The sequence below is a fragment of the Tamandua tetradactyla genome, chromosome 14, assembly GCF_023851605.1.
Source record: "Tamandua tetradactyla isolate mTamTet1 chromosome 14, mTamTet1.pri, whole genome shotgun sequence".
Lineage (NCBI taxonomy): Eukaryota > Metazoa > Chordata > Mammalia > Pilosa > Myrmecophagidae > Tamandua > Tamandua tetradactyla.
This window is the reverse complement of record NC_135340.1, coordinates 65,904,192-65,919,446: the sequence shown is the minus strand read 5'-3', so window position 1 is coordinate 65,919,446 and position 15,255 is coordinate 65,904,192. Positions and strand designations below refer to the sequence as shown.

The window sequence follows — 15,255 nt, the reverse complement described above, 5'->3', positions numbered from 1 at the left end:
ACTGTATAGGAGCAGATAACTTTCACGTACCATAATCCTTTACCTTCATATACAAGAACTCATAGAATTTCTAAACTCATCCATTTGTTTAACCAACTACTATATTCTCATCATGGAACTAGATAGCAAAAATACAAAGACAAATAAGATATGGTGCCTGCTCTTGAAGAATTTATAATGGGGGATGGGTTGACTGACCAACACGTCACCAAATACAGCACCAGGTGATGCGCCATGCTAGAGGTGTGCACTGAGTACTACAGAGTCAAGGTAGATGGGCCATCTGAAGCAAACTGATGGGTCAAGGGGGACTTTTCAGAGGAGCTGATTCCTCAGATGAGTTTTGCAAGAAGGTAAAAGCTACCTAAAGTGAGCAGTATGGCAAGGTAAGGCATTCCAGAGCGGGAAGAACCAGATTTGCAAAGGCAGGGAGGACAGATAAACGCATTATGTGCAGGGAGGCGTAAGTAGGCCCTGTGCCCTGGCATGGACACATGCAGGACTGAGGTCAAGGGGAAGGCAGGCTGGATCACCATAGACTCCTATGCTAAGCAAAGGAGGTGAGCTTATCTCAAATACTATGGTGAATCACTAATGACTTTAAGCAGAATGACATGAAACTATTTGTGTTTTAGAGAAACCCCTCCAGCTGCAGTGACTTCATAAACTGAAAGGAAGCATGACTGCGAGCACTGAGAATAGTTGAGAGCTATTACAGTAAGGCAGGACAAAAATCAAGCAGATAGAGGGGGAAGGGTGCACAGATACAAAAGATGTTAAAGGAGTAGTATCTACAGTACTTAGAAATTAAGTTAATCAAAAAGACTTAGTGACTTTTAAAATTACCCTTAAATATGGAAGATATTTTCTACTAAAACACTACAAAACTGGACCCAAACTAAATACCAGAATAATAGTGGGATGTTTGCTTACTGAAAATTCACTGTGATGCCTAACATTTTTAATGAACATCCCCAGCATTTCTTTTTTTTTTTTTAACATGGGCAGGCACCAGGAATTGAACCCGGGTCCTCAGGCATGGGAGGCAAGCATTCTTGTCTGCTGAGCCACCGTGGCCCACCCCAGCATGTCTTGATGAATCTCCTTTCAGAGTTAGATTCCTTGTTGGTTTTCCTGAAAGAGTAGAATGTGTGGGATAAGTTTTGATATCTAAAATAATAAGGTTACTCCAAGTACTGACTTAATAGGAGTGTCTGTGGAGAAAGAGTTAAGTGCAGCTTAGGCAATGACCCATCCTGGGAGGATGGAAAGAGGGGGGAGAAATAGGATGTATTTCCTGCCACTGCAAAGAGAGCTGTCCATGCTGATGGAATCTGCCAATTACTTGCTCAATTCTCTTTTGAACTGAATAGATTCAATAGCTTTTAGCACTTTTTAAATTAAGATCATGTCCACATCATATCTCTGTCTATAAGCAATGATACTACATTTTGTTTATGCGTTTGAAACGTGGCTCCCAGTTCTTGGTCAGAGAGGTAAATCATGCATAAGTATGGAAGAAAACCACCAGTGATATTCACAGCAAACCCTTCCACACAAAGGTATGTGCCAAAAGGAATCATTTGTCCTACTTGCAGATATGATAGTTACCCAGGGCACAACATCTTGACCCTTCATATATGCCAAGTCCTTCCTACAGTCTGAAAGTATGCTCCCACCCCAACTCTCCTTTCCTTTTTATTTATATGGAAATCTTTAAGTTCCTAGGATTATTCCTCAGGCCTCCTTTCTTATTTGCAAAGTCAGCTTTCAGGCCAGGGGGCTCTGCAACTCAACTGATTATTTTTGGAGGGGTGAGGTGGGTTAAGGAATTATGCCTAGAAAGTTCCTCAGGATTTTTCATCTTATTTCAAGGATTCTGACTTTATAGCAAGTCTGAACAATATAAGATATAAGAAACAGAGACTGCTCCTAAAGGAAGCTTAAAGAAAGAACAAAGAGAGAAAGGGAGACTTTAAGAGTTCAATTCTCACAGTAGACCATCTAAATAACTAAATTAATAAAAAGGGAACTTTTGGTGATTTATAAGAACAGTATTTTATAGACATGACTTACATTTAAAACCAGGAAGCACCTCAGATCAAACATTTAAGATACAATTTGACTAGCTGTGTACTAATATCTTGCCACCTGTTGAAACATACAATAACTATGACTGTGACCAAATTCAAATTATTTTTAGAGAGAAAAGTATACAATAAATATGAAAAATCACTGATTTGTGATTTACGCCAAGTGTTAGATGTTTCGTTTGCAGTCTCACAGATGGTTTGCATTAAGAGAAGTTTGATTTTGAATAGAATTTTTTAAAATAACATTTACTTAATTTTATCATAAAGGTGACACAGAAAATTGAGAGAATACAGAGAGTATGGAGAAGTATGTAAAAATTTCTGCCCAGATATTGCTGAAAATTTGTGGATAATTAAACTCCAAACATAAAAGCCAAAATGGCCTGATCGTTTGTTTGCAAGTACCCTGGAGCTGATAGTAGCTCATTCTTTGATGTTTACCCTTCAGCTCTGTCTGGCCCCGGCCTCGTGCGGATGGTAACAGTTTGTATTGAATCCATCAAAACGCATCTGGACAGGCTGGAGGAGGTCACCAGTGAGGCGGGCTATGTCGACGTGTTGACCCTCATGCGGTGCATCATGCTGGACACCTCCAACACGCTCTTTTTGGGGATCCCCTTGGATGGTATTGACATTTTCATCCTCTTAACTTGACATTCTGTCCTTTAGTAAAGAAGTGGGCTTGCCCGTACATGGCTTTTGTTTAATCATTTTCTACATATTCCTGAAGGTTTTTTCTAGTGTCTCTCTTTTGTTCACTTAAAAGATATAAATTTCCATAAAGCAGAGACCATCTTCTGTTTCTTCTGAATCTCTCCTTGTTGCTCTGAGTAGATTCTACACAAGTAGCAACTTAACGAATGTGATCAATTCATTCAGTCATTAAAATAATGACACTATCACTCCTCTGGCAAGATTGTAAGAATTATATGAGTTCTCTTTCACAAAGTACCTAGCACAATGACTGGTATTTAGCAGTTCTAAAGAAACTGCCTGTTCCCTTCTCTTTTATGTATTGATCCAGTGTAACTGGAGAAAAGTAGGGGTTTTCTCTCCTCTCGTATTTAGTTTAATTAACAAACATTCATTACGAGCTGATGACACACAAGGTGCAGGATCTAGCATTAAAGATACTAAGAGGAATTATACTCCAGATTGAAAAGAAATAAGTTGAAAGCTATGTGATGAGTATTGTAAAAGAAAAAAAAAGTGAATAAAGTACTATGAGATGACAATATGATCAAAAGCTATTAATTAGATATGTACTTAGCATGGATTGTCCATTTAAATAGTTTTGCTTACCCAACACCAAATGAAGTGAAAATGTGGCTACCTACCACAGTATAATGGCATGGCTATTTGCCCTACCCCAGGTGCCAGAGTTGGGGCCCTAACAGCCGTAATTACTAATCCCCATCTTATTCTTTGTTATCCAGAAAAAGAGGAGGAAATTGGAGGCTCAGTCAGAGTGGGGGTGGGGGTGGGGGGGTGTGAGTTTCTAGGCTATGTCTGAAACACAAAATTTAAATCTGGCAACTCTCTGGTTAATCTGACAAATTTAGGTGTCAAATTAGAATAAATTAGTGCTGGATTGTCTAGTAGTAGTCAGTCATACGGCTACAACACCCACTGAAAGTGGAAACTTGCCCAGTTTAGAACCCCGATTAGGAGAATCTACAAGATATGTTCTCTGCTCCAAGCATTCTTGGACTCACATTTTGCTCAACTGCTCTGCTCTCTTTTTGTTCCAGAAACTGCCATCGTGCTCAAAATCCGGGGTTATTTTGATGCTTGGCAAGCTCTCCTTCTCAAACCGGACATTTTCTTTAAGATTTCTTGGCTATACAAAAAGTATGAAAAGTCTGTGTAAGTAACACAAGTTGGGAAGATTTATGAGTGAGACTTGATTGTTTTTCATTGTCTGCTATTTTTGGCCTCTTCAGTAAGGTTTCTGCTCTCCAAAGCCCACGTGGGAGCTGTTAAGGTACAGATGAAACTCTTCTTACAACAGTCTGTCTGAATATAGCCAGGCCAAAGGGTAAAAGGATCTTTTGGCTGAGGCAGTTTCTCAGCAAGAAGGCCAAGTGTGTGGTCTGAGAGCTTCATCTCTGGAACTAGGACATGGAATTATACTATATTGTGAACTGAAAAGAAGGGTTGGCTGACCCTTCCATTATTATCTATTAAAAACCTCTTTGCATGTCTGGAAAAATGGAAACACAGAAACAACTGACAGTTGTGCTGCTTCTGAATGAATTTAAGATAATTCAACTTGTAGAAATTTATGACAGTCTCAAAAATTTTTTTTCATAGTGAATTAAGAAAACTTTTTTTTCTTTTTTTAGTTACATATTTTGTGCCTCTGGGGAACCTTGAAACTGTCATTAAATGACTCTGGTCTTAAACTAACCCAGCAGAAAACTGGCAAATGCCCAGTGGTCTGTAGGCTAATCAATGAGTTTTAAGAGTACAAGCAGCCAGCTACTAGACACTGCCACCTCTAACCATGGGACCTGGAGACAGACAAACCTCATTTATATCCTGTCTCCATGAATTAGTAACTAAATAGCCTTTGGAAGGTACAAAGTAAAATATACCTACCTTCCAGAGTGAAGGTGTGGGTTAATGAGATAATAGATGTGGAACGGTCAGCACAGAGCATGGCACATGACACTAAATATGTTAGTGCTCCCCTGCCCTATGTTCCTGTCTTTCCCATATATTCCTGACTATTCCAAATTCTCCATCTCTAAAAATCCCTACACTTTTTTAAAGACTTGACTTTATCTTATTTGTGGATTTTGAAATTCAATAATATTAGTTTCTAGAGAGGAAGCCAACTTGATGTTGCTTTGCATGTTCTCTTGTGGTTGATGAGTGTTAGGTGGATGATTTGGACACTTGGCTTTTTAGACATTTCACTTAGTTTCCATCAGAGCTTTTTACCACTGACTTGATCAATTAGATAAAGAATTCATCTCTTTACTGCATCACATTTGGTGGTGGTGTTCTGAAGAGTCTCAGTGTGCAGTTTCAGTCATTAGCTTGGTCCTGGTCTTGGCCAGAGAACTGACAGAAACTTACTGCATGAGACTGTACAAACTCCTAGGTTTCTGTAGAAATCAGCTCAGCAGCATCCTTTCTCTCCATAATATTTGCTAATGGTTAATGTACTAGTTTGTATCTCCTATATCCTAGAACACTAAACACCTAGAGAAATCATTTAATCTTCCTCGCCTGTGCCATTGAAAGTAATGGCAATACTTTAAAAAATCCTTATGGAAAGGATTCTGGGACTCTACCCCACCTCTATTTACTCAATTTTATATTTTTACCTCTTTTAATTCCCAATATTACAAACAGTATTAATTTCTATTTTTCATTTTGGCAAATGTAAGGCTTTTCAGCCACATAATACCTTAAATAGACACTTGAAAGCTAAGCTGGTAACCTAGCCACCACTGTTTTGGTGTAAAATGTATTCAGAGTTGCAAAATTACTCAAAGATGCATTCTGTAATACATGCAACTGTACTGTAAGCCACAGTCTTCCTATTTCCTGAAAATCATCAGTTTCTCAGTTTTCAAGGGCATATAAATTCGGATGTATACATTTATGTAGGACCAACAGCTAACTTGAATGGGAGGGATAATAGTGGGCATTTTCATAGGCCCCTCATTCAAAATCTTGGTTTCTGGCTCAGGGAGGAAGTAGATGCTCAGTAGTGGCTGCAGTTCCATCAAAGGACCCTCTCTGACTTAGAGTCTAGGAACACTCCAAAACCACCCAAACAATTGTGGGGCCAGTGCTTCGGCAGAAATGTTAAGGCTACTCTCAGCCCACCTGGAAGGGAGCACCAAAGTCTACCACCTGAATGATTATCTGTTCCTCATACACTGTATGGATGAATGGATATGAATGTATCCCTGGTGATATCTGGATATGTGTGTATCTGTAGAAACACTCACAGAGATACGTGACAGAAGGCATCCTCATTTAGAATGACACAATTACTAGCCTGAAGAGAATATTTCTCAAAATGTTTGAACATTTTCTCTGAGATGCTCTCCCTCCACCACCACCCCAAAAATAGGGAGTGTTTTGGTTTGCTAAGGCTGCCAGAACACAAAATACCAGAAATATGTTGCCTTTTTCAAAGGGGATATATCAGGTTACAAATTTACAGTTCTAAAGCCATAAAAATGTCCAAATCCAAGGCCATCTACAGGAGTATACCTTCACTGAAGAAAGGCTAATGGCTTCTGGGTTTCTTCTGTCGCATGGGAAGATGACGTCTGCTGGCTCTTCTCTCCTGGATTAGTTTCAAAGTGACCCTCAGTTCTTGGGGGTCCTTCTGGCTTCTCCTGTGGCATTTTTCCTTCTATGCTTTCACTCTCCGTGAGCTCTTTTAATGGACTCCAGTAAAGGATGAAGACTCAACCTTGAATGGGTGGCATCACATCTCCATGGAAACAACCAAATCAAAAGGTCCCACCCAACAATATGTCAGTAGCCACAAAATTAGATTAAAATAACATGGCTTTTCTGGTGTATATAACAGTTGCAAACCAGCAGAGGGAGCTTTAAAAAAAAGAAACACAGAGGCTACTTATGTCAATAGCATCAACAGTGTATAGCTGACCATGTCAATAAGAATTTGAAAGAAAGATTCATTGTGCATTTAATGTAATACAGAATATGGTTCCCTGGGATCAGGGAGCAAGACACTTACACAGGAAAACATGCATGGAAAGCCAGAGGCAAGAATTACAGAATTTGGATCCTAAAGTGGACTTATTGTTCATCTAGTCTGATCCCTTCATTTTAAAAGAAAATCAAGCTCAGAGTCTTAAAGTAGATTACTAAGAAAATTAACAAGGACTAGAACCTCACCTTCTGTCCAACATGTTCTTTCCTTGGCCTTGATAGAAATTTTGATTCCTATCAAAATTCATGTATATCTTCATGCAGCCAGTCACTTATCTTTTGGTACCAGTTTTTTTTCACAGCTTTGATTTTGCTACTAGTATCTAGAAAATATAGCTCACTGATTTCTTAACCTGAAGTAAAAGAGGTATGTGATTTTAACATATTTGTGAAGAAATAAAGCATAAACTCACTTACCCATGGGCACTAATGGCTTCAGTTCAAGCAGGTTATTTTTTAAATAAATGGCAAATGAATCAGTCTTGCTCGATGCCTAAACCAAGCACAGATAAATTATACTTCGCTTTTTTTTTCCAGTAAGGACTTAAAAGATGCCATAGAAATTCTAATAGAAGAAAAAAGACACAAGATTTTCACAGCAGAGAAACTAGAAGACTGTATGGATTTTGCCACTCAGTTGATTTTTGCCGAGGTACTAACTCCGACTAATCATAATTCCCACATAACTTACGTGTAACTCTATGTGTATGCATGTACATGTGTATATCCCTCTTGGAATTGTTACACATTTCTATTTTTAATTATTTTCTCTAGTGCTTCTATAATATCCAATCCAAATAGCCTACACATTACACATTCAAGCAATAATGACCTTTAAGACTGAAACTACTCTCTGTCTACATAATACAAAACATAACAATGGCAGAGGGAGGAGACATTAAATACATAGATGCATAGCTAAAATATTCAGTTTTCAGATGAGCATCCTCATGTCAAATGCTCACAAGCAAGTACAGGAACATATAATTTCTACGATTTCGTTCTGTTGAGGTTATTGATCCTTGAGTGTTGACACCCCTTCCTTTTTGAAATTCTGATTCACTTTTCCAATTTTTCGCCCCTCTTTTGATTGTTCAGAAACGTGGTGATCTGACAAGAGAGAATGTGAACCAGTGTATACTGGAAATGCTGATTGCAGCACCTGATACCATGTCAGTCTCTGTGTTCTTCATGCTATTTCTCATTGCAAAGCACCCTAAGGTTGAAGAAGCAATAATGAAGGAAATTCAGACTGTTGTTGGTAAGAATTTATCAAATTAAAAATAGAGTTCAAAAAACAACTCCTTCTGCATGCCAGTTTCTAACATTCTAAAAATCTGATGTCAAACAAAATCTCCTATAAAACAGATGATAGAGAATGGTTCTCTTAGAGAACAATACACCAAGTCATTTTGTCACACTTTGATTATACCAAATAGGTTGAAAAGATATTTCTTCCTGTTATTATAAAGATGGTATATGCTCACTGACAAAAATCAAATAATAAAGAGACTTATAAAGTAGAAAGTGACCTTCCCCCCAATCCTTTCCACTCCCTTCCCCAGACTCATTTCCATTCCCCCGGTTGTTAACAGTTTGCTGTGTATTTTTTCAAGATCTTTTTCTGTGTGCACACTAACATACATGGTTGTATTTGCCTGTTTTACAAAAACATAGGATCATGTACAATATTCTGCATCTTATCAATTTAAAAAGCTTTTCTGGGTCCACCCAGGAAAAGGACGGTCATTTATAGCAGTCTTTCTGGGTTTCAAGCAGACCATTCACAAATGGACTTCCAGGTGATGGCAAGGAAGGGGAATAGCATAGGGAAATGATGAGTTTCTCTCTCCCTTCCAAATCTGGTATGCTGGTTCCTTCTCCCCCTCTTCCCTCTCCCCTCTCCTCTGGGGAGCCACTAGGTCTCTCTCAGGCTTTCCCTAGCACTACCCCTTCCCTACTCTGCCTCTGCCTCTGTCCTACCCCCTTGGTACCATCCTGCTAAAAGTAACCTGATATCACCCCCTTCCATAAAAAACATTACCACATTCATAAGAAATTAGAATTGCTCTCTGGCAGAAAACAGAATCCTTATTTGACATTTTCTTCAAGTGGGTAATCTTTTTAGGAACACACTTCTTACATATAGAAGAGATACCATTAATGATGTAGACGTTTATCTCATAACCTTACACAGTCCCTGTGAGATAAGTTATTTGGATGTGGAAGGGTACATTCTTTTTAAAATTACTTGAGTGCTGCTTGAAATAGGTGACAAGAAGGAGGAATTTCAAGACGAGTCAAGTGTGTGAGAGAAGAGGTCTACAGATGAGCCACCTGTAGGTAGAAAATTGCTGGGCCAGGTAAAGAGCAAAGGGCAAGAATAACATCTGGTTTCAAATTTCAGAATGTTTTGTTAGGTGCTTACTATCAGGTTCTGCATCAGGTGCAGGGGCACAGGAGTGAACAACAAGACAGCGTGAAACAAATAACCTCAATGGAGTGAAGAGAGAGAGAAGAGTAAAGATAGAGTTTGGGGAATAAGGGGGAAAGTTGCTTTTAAGACCACTTGTCTTTAATATAATTTTAAAATATTTTGCTTGAGAGGTAAAAAGTGTATGTCCTTCTTGATGTTCCCCTAAAACTTCAACAGGCCTCTGCAAAGATGGATAAACCACAGAGTCATTCAGTTGTGTATAGGAGCTCCCTCCAGATACAGATATGGTAACTACTTCCTAGCAAATGCCTCTGGCTATTTCTCCATCACCTGTCCTTCTACCTCCCACCCCAGATATCCATATCCTATTAGACCCCTGAGCAAGCAAAGAGCAGTATGTGGGGGACCAAACATCAAGAGGCTCTCTTTGTTCACTGAAAAGCTGTAAATGACTTAGTGTTACAAGAGACGGGGCTACCTTGGGGCACTGAGTCATTTTTGATTCTGAAAAAGTGGCAGCCCATTTGAGAATGCTCTGAAGCTTTCTCAAGTCTGGGAAGAAGTCATATGAGCGTCTTTAACCAGTGCCAGGCCAATCTGAGACAGTGGGGGTGTCTGTCACTCCCCAGTTCACCTGAGGCTGATTGAGGCACCTATTTCATTGCAGTGGAGAGAGGGGAGTTTATGCAACTCTATCTCAACAAGATGTTCTTGAGGAAGTAGGAAGGGACATTTAGTGACCTGTTGTGGGCAGATGACAACACAGGTAATAAGGGGAGAAAATTTTATTGAAACTAATTAAATTCACATCTCACTTTAATTAAGCAGACCCTCACTTTAATTAAGCAGACAACACAGGTAATAAGGGGAGAAGATTTCATTGAAACTAATTAAATTCACATCTCACTTTAATTAAGCAGACCCAGGCTAAATATCCATTGATGGGAATGTTAATAGTGGCTATTGTGCTCATAGGAAATGAATGGCCCCTAAAATTTAGAGTAGGGGACAATAATTCAAATACTCTAAATCAAGAAGATGAAATTAATGTTTGAGAGCAGGTGAGTTGTGGTCTACCTGAAAATGCAGAGTGTATGCCCCCTCTAAAGGGCCCATTGGCATGGTCCCCCAACTTCAACCCACTGTTGCCACCTGGAAACAAGGGCCTGGTATAGCCAGGTTTTTTGAATCTTCTGGAAATCCAGACTTTTCTATGAAATTCTCATTTTAAAGATAATTGACTTTACATTTCAATTAAAAAAAAAAACACTCTGGGCCTGGCATAATATATTTGGCCCTGGTTGCTGGTTTATAACTTCTAATTTAGGGCCTATGCTTTAGAAACACAGGCATAACATTTTTTTTGACCAAGAGCAAACTGCTCTGTGGAAACTCTAAGGATTTTAATGCCCATCACATATGGAAGCTAACATTACTTTCTTTGTCCTTTTTATCTGTTCCCACAGGTGAAAGAGACATAAGGATTGATGATATGCAAAAGTTAAAAGTGTTAGAAAACTTCATTTATGAGAGCATGAGGTACCAGCCAGTTGTGGACTTGGTCATGCGCAAAGCTTTACAAGATGATGTCATTGATGGCTACCCAGTGAAAAAGGGGACCAACATTATCCTGAATATTGGAAGAATGCATAGGCTTGAGTTTTTCCCCAAGCCCAATGAATTTACTCTTGAAAATTTTGCAAAGAATGTAAGAGCCCTTCCTTAAAACTAACTGTACCACACTTGAAAATGTCAACTGTTAGATCTGTTCTGGTTCTGAGTGTTTGCACCATGTACATTTCATTTTTTTTTTGCTAGTTCCCCTCTGCTGTCTCACCAGGAACACATACTTCCCCTAGCTTGGAAAACAGCTACCACATTTGTCTTCCAGTCAAGATGGTGGGTCTCCAGCTCTAGGAAGCATCTACATGGTAGCCATAAAATAGGTCAAAGTGGGAAATACCCAGGCCATTTTTTGGCTATAGTGAGGCTAATCATTTTAAACCCAATCAACTGACTTTTCCATTTAAATGTATCCATTTGCCATCATGTAGATTCAGCAGCAGCACCATCTAAGCAAAGGAAAGTCTACTTCTGCTTCAGATGAAAATCTAATGAGATCAAAAGACTTGGTTTTGGCAATCTGCCTTTGGTCCATTAAATAGTCCCATGAGCAGTAAGCCTCCTTTCTACAAAGGACTTGATAACTGAAGGGAGTCAGCCTTTTCTTTTTCTATAACTGTTATACACTAGAGATGCTGTCCTAGTTATGTTAAATTTTAAACAAAAGTGTTTTTAAATCTGAATTATCCATACTGTTTCTTCCATTTGCATATGGTGTAGGTAGATGCTCTTACTTATTCCAGTTCTCTAATTCATTGTTTCTACACAAGCAATTCAGACAATGCCACATATAGTCAACTAGTCAACAAAAACTTATTAAACAACTACTACATGCCAGGTACTATGTAAGTCTAGATGTAGACAATATGGATATAGTCCCCATCCACAAAAATTTTATAACATGGGCAAAAAGTATTAATTTGTTGCTTAATTAAAAATGTATTGATAGGCTAGGACTCCCATCTTTGCCTGAACTTTTCCCTTTTCATCAGGTTATATGCTATCACATAAAAACAATCTTTGCCTGGTGACTTGCAAAACAGTAGTAAAGCTGTGGCCACTCCAAAGAGGTAGTTTATATGACTAACTGCATTGTGAAAAGCAAAACTGGGGACTGCCTGAGGTTAGGTCTGTATAACAATGGGTGAATCAAACTGATTGGAGTTTAGAGCTTATTTGAGTGACAACTGTTCATCACAGTGAAGAAGCAATATGGCTGAGACTCTGAAACAGCATTATAACCAACCAGTATTTTCTGGTGAGTCAAAGAGAGACTGCATGATTCTAGCCTTTAAAACCCTCACTAACTGTCTGATCACTTTCATAGGTTCCTTACAGGTATTTTCAGCCATTTGGTTTTGGGCCCCGTAGCTGTGCAGGAAAGTACATTGCCATGGTGATGATGAAAGTTATCCTGGTTACACTTCTGAGACGATTCCACGTACACACAATGCGAGGAGGGTGTATTGAAAACATGCAGAAAGTAAATGATTTGGCCGTGCACCCAGATGAGACCGGCAACTTGATGGAAATGATTTTTACCCCAAGAAATTCAGACAAGTACCTCGACTACTAAAGAAGACTGGTCAGTATGTACTCTGGAGTGTTTCTCATATGTAGTTCACATGGGGATCATCCATCCTTGCCTGGTAATGTCATTCTCACAGTGAACGTGCAGTGATCTGTTGTATTTTATAGGCTTACCTCCTATGGGTTGTCAGCAAGCTGGGAGCTATTGGTCATGTGAACTTGTCCAAACCAGAGAATTAGGCTTCAAGAGAAAAGACAAAGGCCAAGAGTCTGTGGGGGAAATAGCCACTGGAGAAACTGTAGCCCCAAAAGCCCAATTCCACAAACTGTGTTTTGGAAAGAATAGGCTATCAACAAAACTTAAGTCCTGCTTCCTAAAGGATCTCCACTGCTAGTATGGATAAAAGGTACTCTGATTTAGTTTTTAGTGGGACTGAGGACTGCATTATTCATTGTTCTTGTTGAAGCGCTTACAAATTCAGCATTTGATTTTCCCCATGAATTATCTCAATGAACTCTTGTTTATCAACATGTGACCAGTGTGTGTTTAAATTTAAATCTGAGAATATTCTTTCCCTAGTCTCTCAGTTCATGCCTCAGTCACCTATCTCTGCTACAATGGTGTAGATTCAGGTAACACAACTTAATTTAGTCACATTCTGACGAAGATATAATTAGGACCAAATATCTGCTGTAGGAAAAACAAAATCATACCACGAATTTCAAATTCAAATAAAAACCCTTCTCTGATGTTTGTCTTGTTACTTAGTTTCATTAGTGTGGTTAACCAAGAGATGACCTTAGATAGTGGCATCTATTAACTCTTGCAACAGCTCCTATGACTTGAGGGAATGGAAGTCCTGTATGTAATTCCACAATCCAGCAGGTGCAAACTCCTAAGGAGTGTTCCCTTCATCCCTTCATCCTTCTCCCTCAATACTCACTTCCTTTCTTTTTTCATGAACCCAAAAGCCAAAGCCAACAGATCAGTAGGGAATGAGTTTAGGGTAGAACCCCTGCAATCAATTTTTATCCCATCTCTGATATTACATGGCAAAAAATAATTTAGAGATTTAAGGTACCAAGTTTATTGAATCACTGTGTGTAATCACGGACAAAATGCATATTTTGAAATGAATTCTCTAGAGGAAATCAAATAAGTGGATTAAGTTTCCAAAAACCACCTGTGTTATACAGCCAATATGGCTCCATTTACTGAATCCCATTTAAAACTGAAAAATTCAGCTATTTCAAGGATATTTACAAATATACAAATGTTTGCCATTGGGTCAATATCTACCCAACATTTGAATATTCTTTTCATTTTATTGCTTGGCAATAGGACAACTGCTGAGTATAAAGAATGTGAGCTCCTTGAAAGTAGGAGCTATTTTCTTCCTTTTGTAATCCATCCCCATTCCCAATTCTGACTCCCCAAGTTTATTCTCAAGATCAATAAAGATTAGACATACTTGCTCATAGATACTCTCAACTGACTTTATAAATGAAGTAAAGAAGAGATAGGTATTCTAAGAATTCAATGATAGGCATAATAAAGAAGGAAATATTTGAATTTGAAAATTATTTGGATCATTTACATGGCCTAAACATACACAGAAATAACACTGTATATCTGGATATGTCTGTAATCAGGCCTAGACAATCATCCAAATTCAGATCCCAGAAAGCAAGACCAGGATTTTAGATTTACTAGATCCAAGTTAACTTACACAATGATTATTAACATGCCTTTTACTTTGTCTTTGCTAGAGCTGCATGGTAAAAGAAAACAAAGTTTGTATAACTATACCCACTAATCTAATTCCCTTGGAATATCTATGTATATATTATATGTATATATACAGCCAGAGTCTGTGTCTGTGCAATCAAAATGAAATGGAAAGCTGATCTATTTGTATACAGATAATGTGGATACGAAAGAAAATATGCTGAAGAAAACTGGTGTGGTGAGGGAATGGAAAGTCCATGAAGAGGGAAAGTGCTGGTTTGAGTTTTCCAAGCAAACCCTTCCAGAATAAAATTATCTGGGTAACTGTTCAACTTTACACTCTGCTTGGCCTATGCAAATGAACACCATATGTTTGTACAGGCTAAGGAATTTGGAATACCACTGACGTCACAGTAGGCTGATGAACAGACATCTGAAAATCCTTTTTCTCTTCGGAATTATGCCTTGTATGTGCTGAGGATTCTATTTTATGATCATGTCTTAAAGAACTGGGATGTGTATATTCTTGGTGAAATGGATGCATCGAAGAGCTCTATCACTGTCAAACTGTGGAGACAATTGTACCCTCCTACCTACAGATGTACTGGACATCCCCAATACCTTCAATGGCATCCCACTTTCCCCCCCCCAATGGAAAATAATTCCATTCAGAAAGCCCCCACATTATTGATAAATGCTAGCTGGAAATTGTCACATTTTATTTCTAAGCACACCATTCATCATCCATGGTGCTGATATTCAACCTAAGTGTGGCACCAGCCCACTGGTAAGAATGCTAAAGAGACCCTCTTCAATCTCTTGTATGAGTTGGGCTCCAGGACTACATCTCTCAACCATATTGTGGAAAAAGTTGCTTAATTAAATTTTGTTAGATTAATAAGTTGCCTGGAATTTGTGGTACTTTCAGTTGGACTCAGCTCAACGAGCAAAGTCAAGTGCTTAAAGCTCCAGGGTTCAGAGCTCAGACAAAGCTTACCTCACTGAACTCTTCCATTCCTTTCTTCAGCTCTTAGGAGATGTTCCTCCAGGTCTAGGGAGTGAACAACCTTGTTTACACCAAGTCAAAAACAAACGGAATGCATTTAGACAGGCAATGTGGTCATCTAGTCCAGCCC

General features: G+C 38.8%; 1 protein-coding gene across 5 annotated transcripts in view; it reads left to right on the top strand.

Annotated features, from left to right (window-relative positions):
- The window catches only part of CYP19A1 (cytochrome P450 family 19 subfamily A member 1), a 121,579-nt gene extending 106,565 nt beyond the window's left edge, over positions 1-15,014 (top strand). For all 5 annotated transcript variants that reach the window (XM_077127889.1, XM_077127886.1, XM_077127887.1 and 2 more), the window contains 6 exons: positions 2,542-2,718; positions 3,845-3,959; positions 7,338-7,452; positions 7,899-8,061; positions 10,704-10,945; positions 12,188-15,014. In XM_077127889.1, the coding sequence (XP_076984004.1) occupies positions 2,542-2,718; positions 3,845-3,959; positions 7,338-7,452; positions 7,899-8,061; positions 10,704-10,945; positions 12,188-12,436 (1,061 nt within the window). In that variant the 3' untranslated portion in view covers positions 12,437-15,014. The remainder of the gene's footprint in view (positions 1-2,541; positions 2,719-3,844; positions 3,960-7,337; positions 7,453-7,898; positions 8,062-10,703; positions 10,946-12,187) is intronic.
- The last annotated feature ends 241 nt before the right edge of the window (positions 15,015-15,255 follow it).